General features: G+C 42.3%; 1 protein-coding gene across 2 annotated transcripts in view; it reads left to right on the top strand.

Annotated features, from left to right (window-relative positions):
• The window catches only part of LOC146059892 (interleukin-5 receptor subunit alpha-like), a 58,061-nt gene extending 39,165 nt beyond the window's left edge, over positions 1–18,896 (top strand). Inside the window, exons 5-11 of one of the 2 annotated variants that reach the window (XM_083172528.1) lie at positions 2,366–2,474; positions 2,570–2,748; positions 4,545–4,699; positions 12,065–12,212; positions 15,418–15,508; positions 16,488–16,575; positions 16,689–18,896. In XM_083172528.1, the coding sequence (XP_083028654.1) occupies positions 2,366–2,474; positions 2,570–2,748; positions 4,545–4,699; positions 12,065–12,212; positions 15,418–15,508; positions 16,488–16,575; positions 16,689–16,763 (845 nt within the window). In that variant the 3' untranslated portion in view covers positions 16,764–18,896. The remainder of the gene's footprint in view (positions 1–2,365; positions 2,475–2,569; positions 2,749–4,544; positions 4,700–12,064; positions 12,213–15,417; positions 15,509–16,487; positions 16,576–16,688) is intronic. The other variant, XM_083172529.1, reaches the window with a different exon arrangement.
• Positions 18,897–21,196: the final 2,300 nt, after the last annotated feature.

The raw sequence follows: 21,196 nt of genomic DNA, 5'->3' as shown, positions 1-21,196 counted from the left end.
TTGACGCGTACTTTACCGCATACTTTCGGATCGCGTCTTTACGGCGTCTGCGCATGCGTGGAGAACGCAACGCGCATGTGCCACGCATTGACTCCGTACCTGTTCGGGCAAATCCCGTACAAAACTGTGCACCGCAATCAGTCGGGAAATATGGGCGTATTATGGGCGTCATGCGGAATGACACATGGGCGTAGTTTCAAAGTGGGCAAAACGGGGCGGAAACATGGGCGGACACGGGGGAGTACACTTATGTTGGGGGGCGTACATTCGGATAGCACTCCGAATGCACGCGACCAAAAAGGGCAGAAATGTGCGGTGTCCACAAGTGTACTATTGCTTTGCGGACACCACTCGTTCATGCGGTAGGCGAACGTACCGCCTAATGACTACAAGCATTAACACCTGAACCCAATAGAATCTACTCCTTTACTCATTACTCACTAATAGGACGCTTGTCAGTGCTTTAATTGAAACCATTGCTGCTTCAATTGCTGTAAGGGTTAATGTGTGCAATGCATGTGTTAGGCATGCTTGTAAGGATATATTGGCATCTAATTGATTCCAATTCCAAAGAAGCATTTTTTTATGAGGATAGGTAATTGAATAAGTGGTTCATGTGATGTATTGCAGAATATACATAATAGTGGGTTGTTTGGCGTAAATACTCCGCTTACGTGCGGTAGCACCGCTTGGCTCCCGTTCGGATGCGGTATTCCCGAGCATACTCTGTAATACTCTGTAATACCGTGCAGAATCGGAGTGTTTCTCCCGCACACGCATGGTTTGTATGTCGTCCGTAAACACGCCCTGTTCTTAAAGAGTGAGTCCGTCCGAATGCGGAGGACACGTGGGCGTTTCTACGGACGATGGCCGCACGCGGCAAAACACCGTGGCGTACGGACCGCTCCGTAAGAATGCGGGAATATCCGCACCGATCAGAATAAGGGCCTTAATTAAGAAACTGGAAGTTTTTTCTTTTATATATGCGCATAAGAAATGTTATCTCATTAGATTTAAGTGTATTACAATCTATATATATGTCTAGTGTCTGTGTGTCACCGAAACACTGCCATCTGTTGGCAGCAAGTAAAACTACATATCCTCCTCTCTCTCAAAGAGGCAATCATGTACAATTAGCTGCCTTATTATATTTTAAATCATTTGCTTTGAGAGGGATTACTAATTTTGTTATAATAAATAAGCACCAAAAGGTGTTATTTTAATGATATAATGTGTGTTTTCGAAGTCCATGTCAGCCGTGCTTATATACAATAGCACAGTAGCAAAAAAGTATAAATTAAGTCTGCAAAGTTCTCATGTGAGATACAGGCCCTTATTGTGGTTCACTCGCAAAGGCAAATTCCTTCTCAAATGGGCAAAACCATGTGCACTGCAGGGGGGGGGGGGGGGGGGAAGATGTAACATGTGCAGAGAGATTTAGATTTGGGTGTCAAAGTAAGATCTATATTGCGGTGTAAAATAACTCGCCCAAATCTGATTCCCTCTGCACAAGTTACATCTGTCTCACCTGCAGTGCACATGGTTTTTTCCATTTGAGAAGGAATTTGCCTTTGCAAGTGAACCAGAATAAGGGCCACATAGAGGAGAAAGAGTGCTTTGGTCCTGATTCCAAGGTGGATGCAGCACAATGTTTGTGGAGTTGTGTGATTTGTTTTGTACTGCACATGATTCAGAGTCACACGGTGCATGTGCCAAGGTTGATTACAAACAGTATTTGCACTGAAAGTCTGAATGCAGAGAGATTAATAGTCAGTGAGCATTTTTGTTAATTAAAAGGACAGCAAGTTAAATACAGATGTGTCGCGACCATTTCGGGAGTGTGTCTCTGCCAGCGACTGCATCTTTTTATGCAGCTTCTTCATTACGACAGACATATTGGACAAATATAAGGTTGCTCAGATCATAGATGGTGCAACCAATACTTAACCAGTGGTGTGGCAGATTAGAGATGCCACCAGTTGGCATCTCTGTCCAAATCACAATGCCTATAACCTTAGCATATTTTCCCTGAGCTACTGAACAATTATTATTGCCACTATGATAAATTACATTGTATATAGCATATGCTGAATTATGTAATAGACACTACAGATACTCAGTGATTTTAGAAATCTAGAGCTAAGAAATAAGGTGTTGCCATGACAACTAATGAGCTTCCTGTATTTGCTTTCATTCTTCAAAACCTCACTATAAAACTTAAGGCTACATTTATTCCTATGGTTGTTAATGAATGCTATCTTTTCTAGAGATGCTCTACATTATATTAATAATGTACTGAGGTCAGATGGTTGTGAAATTCTGTACTAATTTGATGACATATACATGTATATTTTTCTCCTTTCAGTTTACATCAATAATGTGTCTTGTGCAATATACAATCTAACCAATCTCAATTGTACCTGGGACTTACAAGAAGATGCTCCGGAAGACACCAACTACTCTTTTTCCCTGCGGTACTTTTATCTTTTGCAGCACTTTATTTATGTATTTCTCTCTCTGAGTTTCTGCAATCTATTGAGTAAATAATTATTTGATTTGATTTGTGCAGACTAGGTTCCAGATCTTTGGCTTGCAAAAAATATTTAAAAAAACATGGAAAAAATATTGGCTGTCACATGAAAGATCTGCTTACAACAAATGAGAATGAAGGGCTGCATTATAAAATACGGATTCAGTTCTCCAATCATGTATACAATTTCACAAAAACCTTTAGAACAGAAATGATAGGTGAGTTTAGATTGTGTTTCAGTGGGAATCTGTCCAAATCCTGACTTCGGTAATTCGGTGATTAACCCTTTGAGTGCCAAGTGAATTTGACAAGATAGGTGTTACAATTGGCAAGCAAACATTTGTATTCATCATAATGACCTGTAATGTTCACCTTATATAGGAAATGTAATCTTTTTTGACATAACACTTTTTTTTTTTAATTTATACAACAAATCTAAGCGACCCTGGCATTTTTAGCAGATATTTTGCACATCTCTCACAGAGATGTCGGCGCTCCAAGGGTTAATGTATTATGGGCATGATTGAGTATCATGATGCGACTTATGTCATCCTGTCACTTATACTCAATTTATTAAGGTGGATGAGACTTAGGGGGTTATTCTAGTTCACTCTTTTTGACAAAATCCTTCTTAGATGGACAAAACCATGTGCACTGCAGGTGGGGCAGATGTAACTTGTGCAGAGAGAATTAGATTTGGGTGGGGTTTTACTTCAAAGTGAGATCTATATTGCCGTGTAAAAATAAAGCAGCCATTATTTACCCTGCACAGAAACAAAATAACTCACCCAAATCTAATTCTCTCTGCACATGTTACATCTGCCCCCCCCTGCAGTGCACATGGTTTGTCCATCTAAAAAGGATTTTGTCAGAGTGAACTAGAATAAGGCCCTTAGGCCCTTATTCAGATCTGATCGCAGTACAATTTTGTTCTCAAAATGGGCAAAACCATGTGCACTGCTGGTGGGGCAGATGTAACATGTGCAGAGAGAGTTAAATTTGGGTGGGGTGTGTTGAAACTGAAATCTAAATTGCAGTGTAAAAATAATTCAACCAGCATTTACCCTGCACAGAAACAAAATAAATAACACGAATCTAACTCTATCTATTCATGTGACAACTGCCCCACCTGCAGTGCACATGGTTTTGCCCATTTTGAGAAAAATTTGTACTGCAATCAGATCTGGGGCCTAAATACGATGTCCCCATTACTTGATTTCCAATGTCATGAAATGTAGTGAAAAAAAAGCAAGCATACTTTTGGGAGTCAAAATAAGGAGAACTATTCAATCCATGTTTTCTATAGAGATACTGTATTATTTTGCAAAGAAATATATTGCCTTTGTCTACATTTCACCATGATATCTGTATCAAATGTAATTGTATCATATTACACTAATTGGATATACAAATGAAATGAAAACTATTATAAAGGCTGGAGTGGAGGTATATAAACAGTGCTGGTTTTTACCTATGGGCTGCAGAGCTGCAGCTCCCCCAGGTAAAATCTGCCACTGTTCTATGCCTAAATTAAGCCAGAAGCAGTCTGTGAGACTGCACTGGCTTCACTATGACTGGCAGTGACTTCCTATTGGAAGTCTGACCTTCCAGTCACCCAAGGCAGTCCCATTGGGAGGTGTTCCCTCCCTTTCGGGCCACCTCTACATGGGCTGCTGAGCGGCAGGCCATAAAAAACAGGTTCTACGGATGCGCAGTAAGGGGACGATACTGTGCATGCGCCACACCCTGAATATGCCTCTGGGGGCTGCTGCAAAAGCAGCCCATGCACAGTACCGAAGAAGCTACTGCGCATGCACGGGCCCCATGGCAGGGACTGGGAATGGCGGCTGGGTCCGGAATTGGCACTGGCGGGCACCACGAGCACAGCGGCAGTGGAGGGGGGACAGCATCAGGGCAGCACCGTTCCTCTGCACAGTTAAGAGCCACCGCTGTATATGAGGATACTATGCCAGTTGTAAACTGATCAACTTAATTTATTCCATTTTGCTTATAGAAATCCTGAATCCACCAGTCAATATTTCAGTATCATCTGTAAATGGAAATATAAAATTGAGTTGGTATACTCCACCAAGTATGAAGTCTACACCTACATACTGTTTTCAGTATCAAATACAAGTTATAGAGATCCAGACAAATCTACTATTCAAGGTAAATAAAAAAATATATATATTTTTTTCAATAAGGACTTAATAAAATTTAAAATTAGTCTAAATTAGAAATAAACAGATTTCCAATATGGATTTGGTTGACAATTTTTATGAGAGTAAATGCTTTTTAGAGAGATATAGAAACACAGAAACATAGAATTTGATGGCAGATAAAAACCATCTGCCCCTTTTCCCCCATATTGTTACAACAAATCCTATTTGATCCTTATTTCTGTGTAAAGAGATCATGATGTCTATCCAATGCATGTTTAAATTGCTCTACTGTCTTAGCCTCTAACACTCATGATGGGAGGCTGTTCTACTTCCATTTTCCATATTGTCTGTAACTTAAGAAACATCTGTATGGATTTATCTGTATGCATAGGTAAACCTTGCACTAGCAAATTGCACATATTGTACTAATCAAAATTCATGAATTACTGCATTTCAATGTACAGGTATGGCTACAGACAGCTACCATTAGGCAGCTTTAGGCAGCTGCCTAGGGCGCCGGCCACTGGAGGGCACCTTTTTTTTTTAGCCCAACATTTAAATTAAGTATGTTGGTGGCAGTAGCGGTTCCTGTGAGTAGCTGCTGCCTTTTTTCAGCAGTTTAAAAAACACGTTTCTGCAGTAACTGAGAGAGGAGGATTGAGGGTAAGCACCCCGGACGCCAGACGCTCAGCAGCCGCCCGCCCGCCCCTCATCAGCGGCGGCAGTGGGGACCAGTGGCACTAGGCAGTAAGCGGCAACAGCGGGGACCAGCGCCTCCCCACCGGGAGAGCTAGTCTTTCAGCTGCAGCAGCTGGAACTAGCGCCGCCGCCTCCCCACCAGCGGTGACCTGGCCGGCGGTACCCTGAACCCGCCAGTGAAGCAGAAAGCACCCCTGCCAACACGGCCAGCCGTAAGATGTATGATCTTTCTCACTTGGACTAGTCGCTACCTAGAGCTACCCCCATGGGTAGAACATAGTGATTACAATGTGCCGGAGGTGAGGGTGGGGTGGATATATGGATGCAGGGCATGGTTTATGTGGTGTGTGTGTGTGTGTGTGTGTGTGCAAGGCAGTGTATGGCAGTATGTATGGAGACAGTATATGCATGTATGTAAGGAGGTGATGGATGTCTATATGAGAGATGGGGTGTAACTATGGATGTGTATGTGTACAGTATGCGCTGTATGTATATATAGATGCAATGGATGGATGTAGATACAATGGAATAACTACAGAGGGTGGTTTTGGGAGGGCCTAAGGCAAAGCCCTTCATCCATTTTCTTTTTAAAGTTTTTTTTGTTGTTGTTGTAAATACTAGTGCCATGCTGGCAGAGGCTGCTGTCCTGTTACTCCCCCCTTCAGCGGTGGGTGGGAGCGAGAGATGCAGCAGCAGCTGCCAGCGTCAGTTAAAGTAAGGCCCACCAATGCTAGTGCAATCAAAACGTACATCCTCCCCCTTCCCTCATCACCACCTGTCACCTCGCCCCCATCAACTCACCATCTCTCACCCCTTCTCACCTCACCCCCCTTTCTCCTCCCGTCACCTCACCCCCCTCTCTCCTCCCATCCCTCACACTCTGTCACCCCTCTCTCCTCCTCTTTTTCTCCCCGCCTCATCTCTTTCAACTTTGTCACCCTCTCCCTGTACCCATTTTTCTCTCTACTTTGTCTCCTGTGCTCTCTCTCTCTACCCCACTCCCTGTCTCTGTCACCCTCTCTCTTTATCTCTCTCAGGCAGTGTATGGATGTATATTTATATGTGTGTGTGTGTGCATATGTATGGGTATGTATGAATGGTGGCAAATAAACATATAAGAAGTTTCCTCTCTGTACTTTCACATGATTAATTAGTAAAGTGTGTCAATTGTGTTGTGGGGGTGGAGGCGCAGAAGGCAGAAGATTTTGCCTAGGGTGCCAAAAAACCTTACACCGGCCCTGGCTACAGAAATGCTATATGATTCAAGTTGTGCCAGTCAACTCAAGAGCTACACACTTCAATCTAAATCAGTATCAAGAGAAGATGAGGCAATTCTGTTGGGAAACCAGAAGAACCAACCTAAGTTCATGACTGTAATACTGTATGCCTACATTTCTAATTCTGGGTACACACGAGACAACATTGCAAACAATAGTGTTGCTCACAATTTCCCTTGTACTCCCTGGAACGCCTATACAAACAATATCTATAAAAAAAGATACCATCAGTGGCCACATCCAAAAGTATGCTGTCATTGACAATATCCTCAGATTATGTTTTATGTAAAGACAACAGAGGACATTGCTGTAGAACCACATGAGGATGCATAGCTAGTGATATAGTGCAGGGGTCCTCAAACTATTTTGCTCTTGGATCCCATCACATACCTCTTAACATGACTCATTGTAGGAGGGACAAGATGCCCTGTTTCTGGACTTGCATGCCAGTGGCAGTTGCAGAGTTGCAGGGCTGTAGCACAGTCCAAAATTCAGATAGGGGAGCTGCACCAACTGCCACCCCAAACTCCACAGTCAAGGAATCGCTAGCAGGTGTGGCTCCCCAATTTGAATTTTGGACAGTGGTTCAGTCCCACCTCTGCAATTGTGACTGACAAGGAAGTCCAGGAGCACAGCATTTTGACCCTCCGGGATGGGTCATGTTGGGAGGTATGCCATCAGACAATAAAAATAATTATGGGACTCCAGCAAGCTACTGCAGAAGGCCATCACGTCACATGTGTAGTGTGCAGAGAGCACATGCATGGCAGCATTGTGGAGGCAACACATTGTGGGAGGAGTCTAACATAACAGGCAATTCAACAGATTGTTCAGACTCCTTGAATCACTGACTGAGATTAGATAATTCATCAGCCTGATGGTCAGCAACATGGAGTCGTGACCCCATGTTGAGAAGGTCGGGACCCACTTTGGGGTCAGGACCCACAGTTTGAGAACCGCTGATATAGTGCATACAGACTGATTTTTTTTAAAGAATATCACTTAAGAATGTAATTATCTGCAAATTCAATTAAAATGTGGTCTAGTGTGTACCCAGCTTAAGGTTCTTTAGACATGAAGTGGGAAATTTAATAAGATGGGAGTTCTATTTCACAAAGGATGTTGCTAAAGGCAACCAATCAGATACTATCAATTATCTTTTAGAAGGTGCTAAATAAATAAAAGTAGATTCTGATTGGTTGACCATAGCAACATCCCATATAAAATAGAACTCCCATCTTTGTAAATTTCATCCTAAGGGTTGTTAAAACTACCTGATCCAGATGTGTCCCATACACTGCCCACGTGCATGTAAAAAAGTTATACAACTGGCATGTTGGATATAAAGCTTGCGGAGTGTGAGGGAGGCTTTGGCTTTAGGCTGCCCAGCTGGTGCTGTCGCAAAATGAACACAAAGTAATGGTTCTATCAGTAAGTTATATTGGCACCGCCATCTTGAAGTCACCTTAAGAATTTTACCCACCGCAGTGCATTAGGACGGTTGGTGCTAAGAAGTAGAGATGTGTACCGGATACGTTTTAGGTTTCGTGTTTTGGTTTTGGATCAGACCTCCTTTCATTTTTTGGATCTGGATTACTTTTGCCAATACCACCCTTTCTGGTTTTGATTTTGAATCATAAAAACAGCTAAAATCACAGATTTTTGTATTTCCTACAGTAATAATAACCTTTCCACTCATTTCCAGTCTATTCTGAACACCTCACAGATCACAATATTGTTTTTAGGCCAAAATGTTGCACTGAGGTAGCTGGATGACTAAACTAAGTGATATAAGTGTGTGGCACAACCCGTGGCCCATCTAAGAGTGGCACTGCAGTGGCAGACAGGATGGCAGTTTTAAAAACTAGGCCCCAAAGAGCACATAATGCAAAGAAAAGAGGCGCAAGATGGAATTGTCATTGGGCCCTCCCACCCTCCCTTATGTTGTATAAATAGGACATGCAACAAATCATTTCAGGGACAAGGTCTGCAACACGACTGTGGCTGAAATATTGTATGGACTTTAACAAACTAATCATTTCAACAACATGGTTTTCCACATATTTGTGGCTGAAATAATTTGTTTGTTTGCCCCCCTCCAAAGAAAAGAAGCAAATAATCTATATCTCATTGCACAATCTGTCTCTATAGATGAAAGGGGGGCAATTTATGTAATATAAACCCAGTTTGAAAATTGCCTCTTTTTCCTGTCAGTATAGATACTCACTGTCTGACATATCTACTTGGATGTTATCACATATATAATCCTCCTACACTCTTTCAATGGTGTCAGCATCATATGCAGTGACAGTAGAAATGTCAGTAATTGTAGGTAGGTCAGAAGTCCAGACTTGCTGACTGCCCTGCTATACCTCCAGCGGTTCTGCTATTAAAATTAATTTTTTTCCTTGCAGCCCCAGTTGCAGGAGAAAATAAAGGAGCAGCTGTTGCCATGTCACTTTCCGCTTGAGCTGACAATTTTCTCTTAACAGGTCTTTGAACCTCTGCAGACTTGTGTCCGCCAGAAAGAGAGATACAACCTAGGCTTTAAACATAGGATCGATCTCTGTGGCCAAAAGGCAGTGTTCTGATTTCAACAGATTGACCACCCTTGAATCCTGGCAAAGAGAATGAAGGGCACCATCCACAAGTCCCACATACTTAGCGGAATCACTGCATTTTAGCTCCTCCTTCATTTTATTCAGCAGTTTCTGCAAAAAAACCTGATGAGTGGAATAACCTGACTCAAGCTGGCAGTGTCTGAACTGACTTCACATGTGGCACGTTCGGAGGGTTGTCCCTGAACATTCTGTGAATCTCTTGCCTAGTGAAGTGGAATCTAGATGGGATTTGTACCGGTGACCCAGTATGTCCATCAACTGTCTAAATCCCACTGCACTGATGGCGGATACTGGGAGCCTGTCTCATACCAGCATAGTTTTAATGGCCTCAGTAATCCGCTTTGCAACAGGGTGACTGGTGTCATACTTAATCTTCCTTGCAAAGGACTGTTGGACAGTCAATTGCTTAGTTAAAGTAATAGAAGGGGTCTTCTGTGCAAGCTGTTTAGCATGGAGTGAGCCAAGCTGGAGAACCCCAGAGCAGGCCATAGCAGGAGGGACCAGACTGAGGGGACTGGTCCCGGGGGTGATGAGTGGTGGGAGAAGGTTGGCGATGGGATAGAGCCAGGTGAGCTCCCTTGACACAGGCACTGACAGCACTGGGGTGGGGGAAGACCCCCGGCATAGCCCGACACCTTCACCACAACATGGGTGCCAGTGGACAACACAGCCACATGTAGATTGCAAGCTCTTCGGGCAAGGGTCTGTGGTGCTGACAGGAGGGCAGTTACGTGACCTAGGCTGCTGTCTGTCATCTGTGTCTGTGTTGTTTATAAGCTCTCTTTAATCATTAGACCCTGCAGAGCCATTGCTTATTGTCCCTATACTGTCATTAACCAGGGTACTGTATATGTATTTACTAACTAACACTACATTATGGCTTCCTATTATGTATCCAGCTTCCTTATTGCTTGAGTATGCCCCATCAGGGTACTAACTGGGGACCTGCCTTCACTTTTTCACATGGGTCTTAACACCCTACCCTAACATGGTCTTTACTTGTTACCGTGGACATTATACCCCTTATCCTACAGTGAGTATGCTTGTTATTGTGGGTGTTATTACCCCTCTTCCAGCAGGGAGTTTGCTTGGTATTGTGGGTATCTTATATCTCTTCCGGCAGGGAGTATGTCCATTACGATGGCAATTATGCCAACAATCCATTAAGAAGTCTACTCATAACAATGGGCGTTGTTCCAGCATGGCATATGAAAGCTACAACAGAGGTCATACCCCATTCTAGCTGGTATATGCTCGGAACAGCTGTTTTGTATGTTTTCTATCAGAGACCTCGATATGTTGAGTCTTGGGGTTCTCCCTGTTGGTGACAAGTTTGTCAAGTAATGCTTTACTCACAGCTGTTGATCAGCCAATATATATATATAACAATTTACAAGAAATATAAGGGGTGCCTAATAGTGCAGTATTGACAATTTATTTAGATAAAATTTAGATAAAATCATCAAGCTTGTACAATTTCCACACTGGCAAAGCACGAACAGGATCCCTCTCTGTGCACTCATGGAACCCTTTGGGAGACCTCCAGCGATCTGCTCACTTAGCATGCCGCATAGTTTCCAGCGTCTTGTCCAGCAGCTGCCTACAATTGCGTTAGTCATTGCTTGGTATTCCCTTTAGCCAGCCCTCCGCCAATGGAATGGACTGGATTACCATATATATATAATTAATATAGAGGGGACCTCCTAGTGCCTCCCTCCTTCACCAAACAGCGGCTTTTTTATTATAAAAAATAAAACTATTTTAGCTTAAAATTATAAGTGTACACACATACGAGTGTTTGTATGCTGGAGTGGAAAGTTCTTTCTTTAACATTCGGGGTTTATCCACACGCTCTCTATATCGGGGATTTTTTCTTAACACATTGTTTCACGGTCATTTGTGTCGGTCTCATTGATACAATGTATTTTCTCATGGGATAGTTTTAAACACATTTACAGTATATACTAATTTGTTACTTGCAGTGGTGGGAGCTATCTTTCAATTTACATACATAGACCTATATCAGTTTTAAGGAATATGATATACGCATTCAGAATTGTAGACTATCTATCCGCCTCCTCCCTGCACCCAGGAGAGTATGTACGGTGTTAGGGAGGAGGAGGTCACTGGTCCGGGCAGCACAGCAGGAGGCTGCCGGGACACAGGTGAGGGGGGCTGTGCGGGGTGGTGGGGGTCACGATAAAAAGCCCATAGGCTTCTATGGGGTATCTCCAGCTTTTGCTAGCAATAACCCCCACAGCGAAAACCCGGCATGCGGGTATTTCTGCATACCAAAATGTGGTAAAAACCCACATAACAGGGTTTTAACCGCATTTTTCCTTTAGTGCATCCCACCCTATATCTGATACCGCCAGTGCCGATTGCAACAGCAGTTTTGTGCTCTGTAACTCATACACTGTAAGAGTTACGAGTTTGCGAATTAGCATACGCAAAAAATCCTTAACTTTTTTAACATGGGCATTATGTGCATATTACATTAAACTCAAAATCAGACCCAAAAAAGAGAAATACATCTATAAAATAGCTTAAATACAACCCTGCAAACAAAGATTGCACTTCAAGAACAATGGATATACTGTAATTTTCTCCAGCTAGTCAGTTGTGCCACATTTGCTACAGTAGTTCTAGACCAAGTAAGTTATGCACAGTAAGCACCCAGATGTGTCATAGATAGGAAACGTTTGTTCATATGAGTCATTTGTGGTTGTTCATTTATCTGTCTGTCTACAGTATATATTACATTATATATTTTAGGATATACCAGACATTGAAATGGAGGAATACATATTTTCTGATTTGGACAAAGACATCAAATATTCATTGCAAATAAGGGCAAGAAAAAAGCACTGTGCAAAAAGCAAGTATTGGGGTGAATGGAGCAAACCAGTATTTATAGGCAAAGGTAAGTTGCATACAAAGTCCACAATAGATACCCATGATAACAAAATAAATGCCTTTCCAGTACACATTTCTGTGAAATCACAGGGCTATTAAGGGTAGCAATGCAATCAGTTTCAAATCCATTTACATCTAAAAGGCTCTAATTGGGGTTACAGTTAGCATAAGTTACTGTAGTCATGTCATGGGTATATAAGTATTGTGGCTTATTTAGATTTAAATAGTGTGTAAAGATGACAGATAGAAGAGGGATAAAAGCTTTAATGACACAGTAATGGCTGACACAATTTTTTAAAATGTTTTTTGGGCGTCAGGTTGCATGTTTGATCATATGTGACGCAATTGCTTCAGACAAGTTGGCTCACCTCTTCCTATTCATCTTTTTGACCCTGTTGAGTTGCATGTCATCCATATGGTCTCACCCTATCATCCGTATACCAAATAATCATAGGGATGGTGAAAACAATAACACAAAACCAGGCAATATCATGGATGCTAGTTCTTCATGCCCTAGAACATTATAGACAAGCAGTTCCATAAGAGGGTGGTATTTCTGAAGGAAAGGCTTCAATCCTCAACCAAAATGGCCAACTTCTGTATTACTTCCCATGCATGGCCCTATCTAGGCATTGTGTCAGAGCACAAAAGTGGCACATGTATGTTTCCACTTACAGTAGCTATGCTGTAACTGCTGGTACTGCTTGCTTCCTGCAGTGCTACCAACATACAGTGGTCTGTATGCTCCTCTTAAGCTATGCTCCCTGCTTAGAGCCTGTTACGTACATGCATAACAGTATGGAGGTACATCCCAATAACTGATGAGTAAAATAACTTCACTAATTAAGTACTTGACTGTTCATTGACTTAATTGGAAATTTGCTAGTGAGTACAATTACTCTATCATACCATCACCAATGGTATACATATATTCCAACAGGAATCACTAGAACAAGTATCCCGTAAGTTGTAGAAATGTACCATTGGTTTTGTGCCACTCTTTCTAACTAGCTAACTTTGCACTACCACCAGTCAAGTATGCCTCATTGTGCCAAAGCAGGCAAGCTCCAAAGAAAGTTTGTAAAAGTCTGACATGCAAGACACTGCAGCCAAGATTTTGGATACACTGTACCTCTGAAGTTAAATAGAAAACAGAACAAAAGTAGAGTAGTCTTCAGTAGCGCACCCAGGGGGGCGGGTTTCCGAGTACCTAGAAACCCCCCTGATGAAGCAATTACTTTTTTTTTGCTGCTCGAGCATTGCGCCCATAGCTCTGCCCACTTTCTGGATTAGGCTCCACCCACTCGAATCGCGAGGCTGTACAATGATGGGAGAGCTGAGGCTCAGGAAGGAGCACCTTCTAAGACTTTATAAGGACTGGGACTGGCAATTCAGACATATATATATATTTATATATATATATATATATATATATACATACATACATACATACATACATACAACCTGCAGTTGGTTGCCATTTCTCTGCTGAGATTCTATCCTTTGAGGAATTCATTTGGGGAAAAAAATCCTCTCAGGACCTGTTTTTAAAGGGAAATTTAAGGAAATTGATGCAGTTATTCATCAGCTTTAGGATCTTCAAGGGATCCATCTATACATCTTTTATATCCGGTCAGAAAGACTCATACATGGAGTTAACGTTCATATTTATTGTTGAATTACCTACGGAAAGTTTCCCCTGATGAAGTCGTTTTGACGAAATGCGTTGGGTGTTTTCCTTGATATATCGAACTGAACTACTGACTTTATACGGATGAAAATGTTTTTATTGTAAAATTTAAAAAATTGTATTAAACTGTTTTACAGTGATTTGTCTGTAATTACTACAGTTCAGGATACATTTGGTGGTGGAACTTCTTAATTATTGTCGCACTCTGTTTTTCTGTTCTCTATACACACACACACACACACACACACACACACACACACATATATATATATATATATATATACACACACATATATATAAATATATATATATATATATATATATATATATATGTAGTTTTGCAGTTGGGGTTAAGTTAACAAACTTTAACCCAACTACAAGAATCCTGGGCGCTTTTTCTCCAGATAATAGATAATTACTTCAGCTGCTGCAGGTATCTTGTGAGTATACCTGAACTCACAAACAAGAAAGGACAAAAAAGCATTTTTGATACTCTGCGCTGCTGGGATTAAATTTATATATATATAGATCTGCTGATTAAGAATGAATCCGACACACTGTAGAGATTTTATAGCAATTTTATAACTTTTAAACATGTATCACATAAATGTAATTTACACACACACACACAGTACAAATAAAATCAAGAAATAAAACTAAAATATAACCGCTTAATACGAAGTAGCACTTAGTAGTGGGGTAACTCCAGGTCTGTCACTGGTAATTGAAATAAGGTATTATATTTGAATATTTGCAGCAGTCCAAGAAATAATAAATGGTATCCGTTACCTGCAGGGTTAATGAGCCGATGTGGGTAGAACAGCCAGTCCATTTAGCATGTATACTGACACGCACAAGTTGTTAGGTAGGCAAAAAGTCTTTCCCAGGAGGGCAGAGATAATTGTATGTTTAGACCCTTGTGGAAGCCCACAGTAAGTGTATCGGTTCAATGGTTGCTCACCTACAGGCGTGCGGTCTCCAGGCGCTGTTGAATACACTGCGCTGTCCGGTAGCTGATTGGCATTAGGAGTAAGGAAGCCAGTAACTGTATATGCTGGGTGAGTCCGTAGTGCACTGCCGCACTCTATGGACAGATGTATCGGCTGTGCTGCTGGTGCCTTAGCTGAAAGATTGGTGGGCACAATCAATGTAGCTTGTAGCTTGTAGAGACCAAGTGTAGTGCTCTGGAGATCCCACAGGAAATTAGATGACGTCAACGCGTTTCGTAAACCACTGACTGGAAACTTTTTCAAGACTCGCAGCGGTGAATAGATGCTGTGTACATGTGCGCAGCATCTATTCACTGGAGAAATATGGCTGGAGGCATGCCAGCAGCTCACAGAGTACTGGCCATGCACCTGCAGTAAGAGGGCATTGCAAAACATGCCCCTTTTGCCAAGATCACACCCTCTTTCGGGAGCACATGCAAGACATGTTTAGGGTCGAGACGTTTCAGTTTTAAAAGTTGGAAGGTATGATCTATCTATTTTTTTGGGCACCTTATAATATATTCTCTTTTCAGACAAGCAAGAATTTCCAGTTTGGATTATAATTTTGATTATTGCAATTGTTTCGGCTTCATTAGTGATTCTTGTTGTTTTCCTATTAAAAAGGTAAGTATTTTTATACTTATTGATGAAATATAAATTTTTGAGCATTTTCACAACAAAGCATAACAATGAAAACAATATATATTGTATTTGTGGTACCTAAACAGTTATACCATTAATATGTATTTACTGTCTTTCCAGATAGCTTATATGTCCTCATAGCGATTATATCATTTTATATATACCCATATACACTGTATTGTATATACCATAGCAATATGGTTCCCAAACTTTTGGCACCCTAGAGTACTAATGATAATGAGGCGGTAACGGGGGAGCGGGGGGCAGGCATCACCGGTTGTCAGCTGACTCCCATATCCGATCCGGCATTGTAGCGGAAGACAATGATCCAAGAATCCAAAAAATGCTAGATACTATATCTATATAATGGAGCTCTAAATGTGGAGCTTGTGAGCCCTTTAACAACTGCCAGTCTTGCCATACTGTAGTTATGGCACTGGTGCACACAAGTGCAGTTGATGCAGAGTCATACAGACGGGGCACTCATTGATGCCGCCAGACCGCCATCCGCAGGTTTCTGGCGGATGGGGACGGGACATGGACGTGCGAGCGTCTCACACGCTCGCGCATCTATTGCCTAGAAAGGCGGATGGCCCAGGGTGATGGACAGCAGTAAGCGCAATGGGAGCCGCTGAGATGAGAACGGCCCCATCTGTATAAGTGCATGTACACATTGACTGAAAATTCTTTTTTGGAATTCTAAAGTAAATTGCATTGACTGGACATTTTAACAACTGCAAGCAACAAAAGGTTGGACACGAACATCAAAATACCTGTTTTCAGGTAAATCGTTGGCCTCTAATATAGATTATAACAGTATACAGGGAGCAGGTGCTTCAAAATATGAGTATTTTTCAGCACATGAGACTTTCATCCATCTGATAATCAGGCTGCATATATGGAAATGTTTAGATTTTTGCAAATCTGAATAATAGCTTAATTTATTACTTGTTATTTCCAGATATGTGCAGATATTGTTTATGACAGCAATTCCAGATCCATCTAAAAAAATAAAGCTATGGCTGGCATCGAATGATAATAGCTCTGAGGTAATTATGCTATACTGTATATACTGTACATGCGCACATGAAATCTAGAAAGTGTTGCATGAGGTGTTTTTCATATGACATGAAGACAATTGATTTGTTTTTACATTTTCTAGGGATGTATTGCTATTCATAATGAGCAATCGGTACCCATCACAGAAATAGAGATTGTGACCACATTTGGAGACTGAGAAGACAGACATCTATGTACTGTACAAAGGACAATTCAAAATATATGTAATCTTTTCTGAGACAAGAGACAATGATTATATTAAAGTGAAAAAATGCAATGCGGTCTCCAAAGCCAAAATTGCAGGACCTTGTATTTAACAGAGAAAGGGGAGCAGGACGGTGACGCTGGGCGGGCTGCTACATGTTTTATTGAGTATCAATTCACATAAACTAGCGGGGTGATTCAACACCAATTGGAACAGAGCATTTTCAGCCCCGTGCTGATGGTGGGGGGTCTGCACATGCCCAAGCACGCATTTGCACATGTACAGACTCCGCAAGGAAAGGCTTTGGCGAGTTACGCACTTGTCTGGCCGGTTGTTGCGGGAATGGAGAGATGGGTGCGGAAATGGGGTTCACCCATGGGAACGCCCAGCGTTTTATGGGTCTCCCCATTATATACATACATACATATACACACATTGGGGGAAAGATGTGTACTCTACTTCACATGTGATGTTTCTATGGGCAACCAATTAGAATCTACAGTACTTCGTATTTATTTAGCACCCTCTAGAAGATAGTAGACAGGATCTGATTGGTTGCCCATAGCAATATCACATGTGAAGTAGAATACACATCTTAGTAAATTTCCCCCATGTACACTGTAATGTGTGCTTTATTGTACATATCTCTCATCTAGAATGTCCTGTATAATTTTAAGCACTGGCCACATTATAATGTAGACTGTGCATTTGAATAACATTGTCTCTCCCTGTTCATTATACTGTAATGTACCTGGAAGATGCTATACTGTTTTATATTGTAAGATAAACAACGTGCAGTTTGACAGAAGAAAAAATGCATTTAAAAAAGTAATAATGTAAAATAGAAATCTAGCAAAGTATAAGCTATATCAAGTCCAGTTAACCTTTATACATGTTCATTTCTGGAGTGTTAACGTTATTATACTGTACATAAAGTATATTTCTTTCTATTGACATAAAATGGACAAAGTACAAATTCTGATATTGTGTAGATAGACATAATCTGACTGGTTGAAGAATCTCTGAATAAAGTTTTTGTAAAACATCAATACACAGAACTACAGTACAGTATATAAACAGTAACCAGCTCTGCACACTGCAGAAGCATACAGTACTACTGTAGCCTACTTATGTTTTCTCCTCACCGGGAGAAGCCTGGAGAGGAGACCAGATGCTGCATGTCAGGGGGCCGGTGTCACCAAGCCACTCCCCCCCCCCCCCCCGCCAGTCAAACGAAATTCACAGGGAAAGGCTAATGATGTAAAATTATGCTATTTAAGCCATTTTAGCCCTGCCTCCTCGCCACGGCCCCGCAAAATCCGGTATATGTTGTAGCAAGAAAGGGGGCCGCGAGAGACTTGCGGGACGGGGATCCGATTTTGAGGAGCCTCCCGGTCATTCCGGGAGGGTAGCCAAGTATGCGCAGAAGTCAGCATGTTACTTACCTCACAAACCTATTATATGGCTCAACAGAGGCTCCTGGAGACCCATGATCCTCCATGTTTAAAACAACTGTGAGCTGCTTTTGAGGTAGATCTTTATTGTACGATGAATCATTAACAAAATAACATATTGCATACCTCCTAACTGTCCAGATTTTCAGATTGACAGTACCAATTTTTTGTGACTGACCCACATTCCACCCATGGCTATCAGTGTCCTGCTGTGGGGGGCAGTGGGAAATTGCCCTGTCACATGCTGCTTTGTTCAGCAAAGCAGGGATGATTAAACACTGTGGGCGAGATGTACTAAGCATGGAAAAGTGATACAATTGAGAGTGATAAACCACCAACCAATCAGTTCCTACCTATAATTTTTCAAACACAGCCTGTAACATGGCAGTTATGATCTGATTCGCTGGTGGTTTATCATTCTCCATCTTGCACTGTGAGGAGGCAGAGGGACAGAGGTTATTCCCAGCAGCTCAGAGTGCTTGCCATGCCCCCACAGCGGTAAAACAGGGGCATGGTTTCACAGTCCTGGACGCCACACAAAACCACACCTCTTTTTCTAAAGCCACACCCAGTTTCCAGAAATTAGGACTTGAGATCTTTGAATGTTTGGAGTTATGTATGATATTGCCATAAAGAACAAAGAATTAGATTAAGAAAAAGAGTCCAAAATGCTGTGTCATGTAACTGTAATAGGAGAAAAAATAAACTCAAACAAATCAAAAACGAACATCTAAAAATGACTCTAGAATTGTGGAAATCAATCCAAACGTTACAAATGGTAATACAAATATGACAAAGGTTTATTCTGCAGTTAACTTTAAGTAAGCAAAAATCATGACATCTATAACATCTAGACCAGTGCTTTTCAACCACTGTGCCGTGGCACACTAGTGTGCCTTGAGCTGTTCTCAAGTGTGCCTCCAGATCTAGAGATGCCCAAATAAGTTTACAGCCACCACCGGTTCAAGTGTTATTTACTGGTCTCTTCTTTTCATTTAAAGGGCCAATGCATTTTATTTGTGTTACCTGTGAGGACCAGTATGATTGTTTTTTATATGGGGGGCAATAGGTGTGGTTTTTTTCCTGTGGGGGCCAATGTGTTTTGCCCTGTGGGGATCTCATGGTGTGCCTTGGCAATTTTAAAATCTTATTTAGTGTGCCGCAAGGTAAAAAGGTTGAAAATCACTGATCTAGACAATTACATTACATGAGGGGCAATAAGAAAGTAATGAGATGTAATGAGGAAAAATGTGATGAAAAAAGGCTTAAGTTACAATAGCAAGACAAAAAATGTATATAATCACTCAAGTTATCTCAACAGATAACACTCCATAAAGTCAAAAACTTTAATTTGGTTGGTTTGGACTGGCTCAGGTAGCGAGTACCACAGCTTCTATACACCTAGCATCTACACGCCATACAGTTTTGGGGACATGCCCTGGTTTCCCAGAGCAGCTGCGCCATCCTCGGTTCTATACCTGCACTGAAGAGATGCTGTAAACATGTGCACGTTATCTCTTCAGCAATCTAGTGATCTCTGGCTCCCCCCAACTTCCAACTGCGGGAGGGACAATCTCCATTTAGTGGGACTGTCCTGCTGTAATCAGGAAAGTTGGGAGGTACAGATGTAGCCGGGCTCATCTTTGCAGGGGATGGCAATTCTACCGCGTTCCCCCACCAGTGGCCGGCTACCGTCAGGGGCGCGCGCGCACGAGACGCTCGCGCACCCCATGGCAACTGAGCTTGGCGGGGGTCCCCGCTGCTTCCCCCCCCTGTCGCCGCCGGTCCCACTGGGACGCGCGGCGTGAGACGCACGCGCGTCCCAGTCTCTATCACCGGCGCTCGCCGGTGAAAGGGATCTGGCGAGTGCCGGCCAAGGATGGCAGCGTCTCCATCTGTATGCTGTACTGAAGATTTGAACAATTATATCCATATCCCCCCTTCACCCATTCCTTCTAAGTCAGAAGAGCACGGTGCCTTGCTCCTCCAGTCAAAGCACAGCACGCACCTGTCTGTGACTCAGCAAAAGTGAAGAAGTAGGAAGGAGCTGCTGTAAATACAAAAACAAAACAGTGTCTGTCTGTTGTGTCTACCTCTCTTATGTTATTAATATTTTTCTGTTTAAGAAATACTGTATTACTCCTTTATTCCATTAACAGAAGTGGGAAAAGAAAATAATTTTCCTATTTCAAATGACCATACAGTATGTCATAATTATTGTGGCAGGAGAGGTACTTTGCCGCCTGGAAACAACCCTAGGAGATGTGCCTGGTGGAAGCTACTCACAGGGTCCCAGGGGTAGATGGAAGTGGGGAGTCTTTAACCTTAGGCAGGGCACCTGATGGCATGTGGTGCCCAGGTGATAGGTCTGCTAGGGACAATGGGATCTGGAAGACTGGGCCACTAGTGCAGGATGCTGGGACCTGAAGGGTTCTTAATTAGGTGAAAGGGAATGAGGCAGGGCCTAACCTCCCTGGTTGTTAATACGAATGACAGCGATCTATGTTTATGTGTATCTTTGTATTTGAGCAACCTGAATAAAAGACATTTGTTGTTTTTGCACAAGCCTGAAGTCAGTTGCTGGTAGAAATTTGTAGCAGAGCACACTCTAGCAAGACTTCTATTTTTTTTAAATTTAACTTGGAGCCCGAGGTGGTGCTACAAATGTACATATGGACCCGATCCCAAAGGAGAAGGGCCCCGTTACTCCTCTAACCCCTCTCAGCCAAAAGGCACAAAAGGGGAAAATAGGGATAGGTGGCTCCTCCTCACCGAAGCTCAGAGAGACCCTCTTCCCTCAACCCCCGGAAGGGTTAGGGTGGGTGAGTCCTCCGCACCGAAGCTTGGAGAGACTCTCAGTATGCTTCCCTCCGCCTTGCAGCTCTGGGGCATCCGCAGGGACCGCAACTTTCCCCTGAATGAGAAAGCTTTGGTACGTGGGTAGCCCATAAG

Source organism: Crinia signifera, chromosome 2, assembly GCF_055691185.1.
Source record: "Crinia signifera chromosome 2, ASM5569118v1, whole genome shotgun sequence".
Taxonomy (NCBI): Eukaryota; Metazoa; Chordata; class Amphibia; order Anura; family Myobatrachidae; genus Crinia; species Crinia signifera.
The sequence above is the reverse complement of the archived record's forward strand: the minus strand, read 5'-3'. Positions and strand labels throughout refer to the sequence as shown.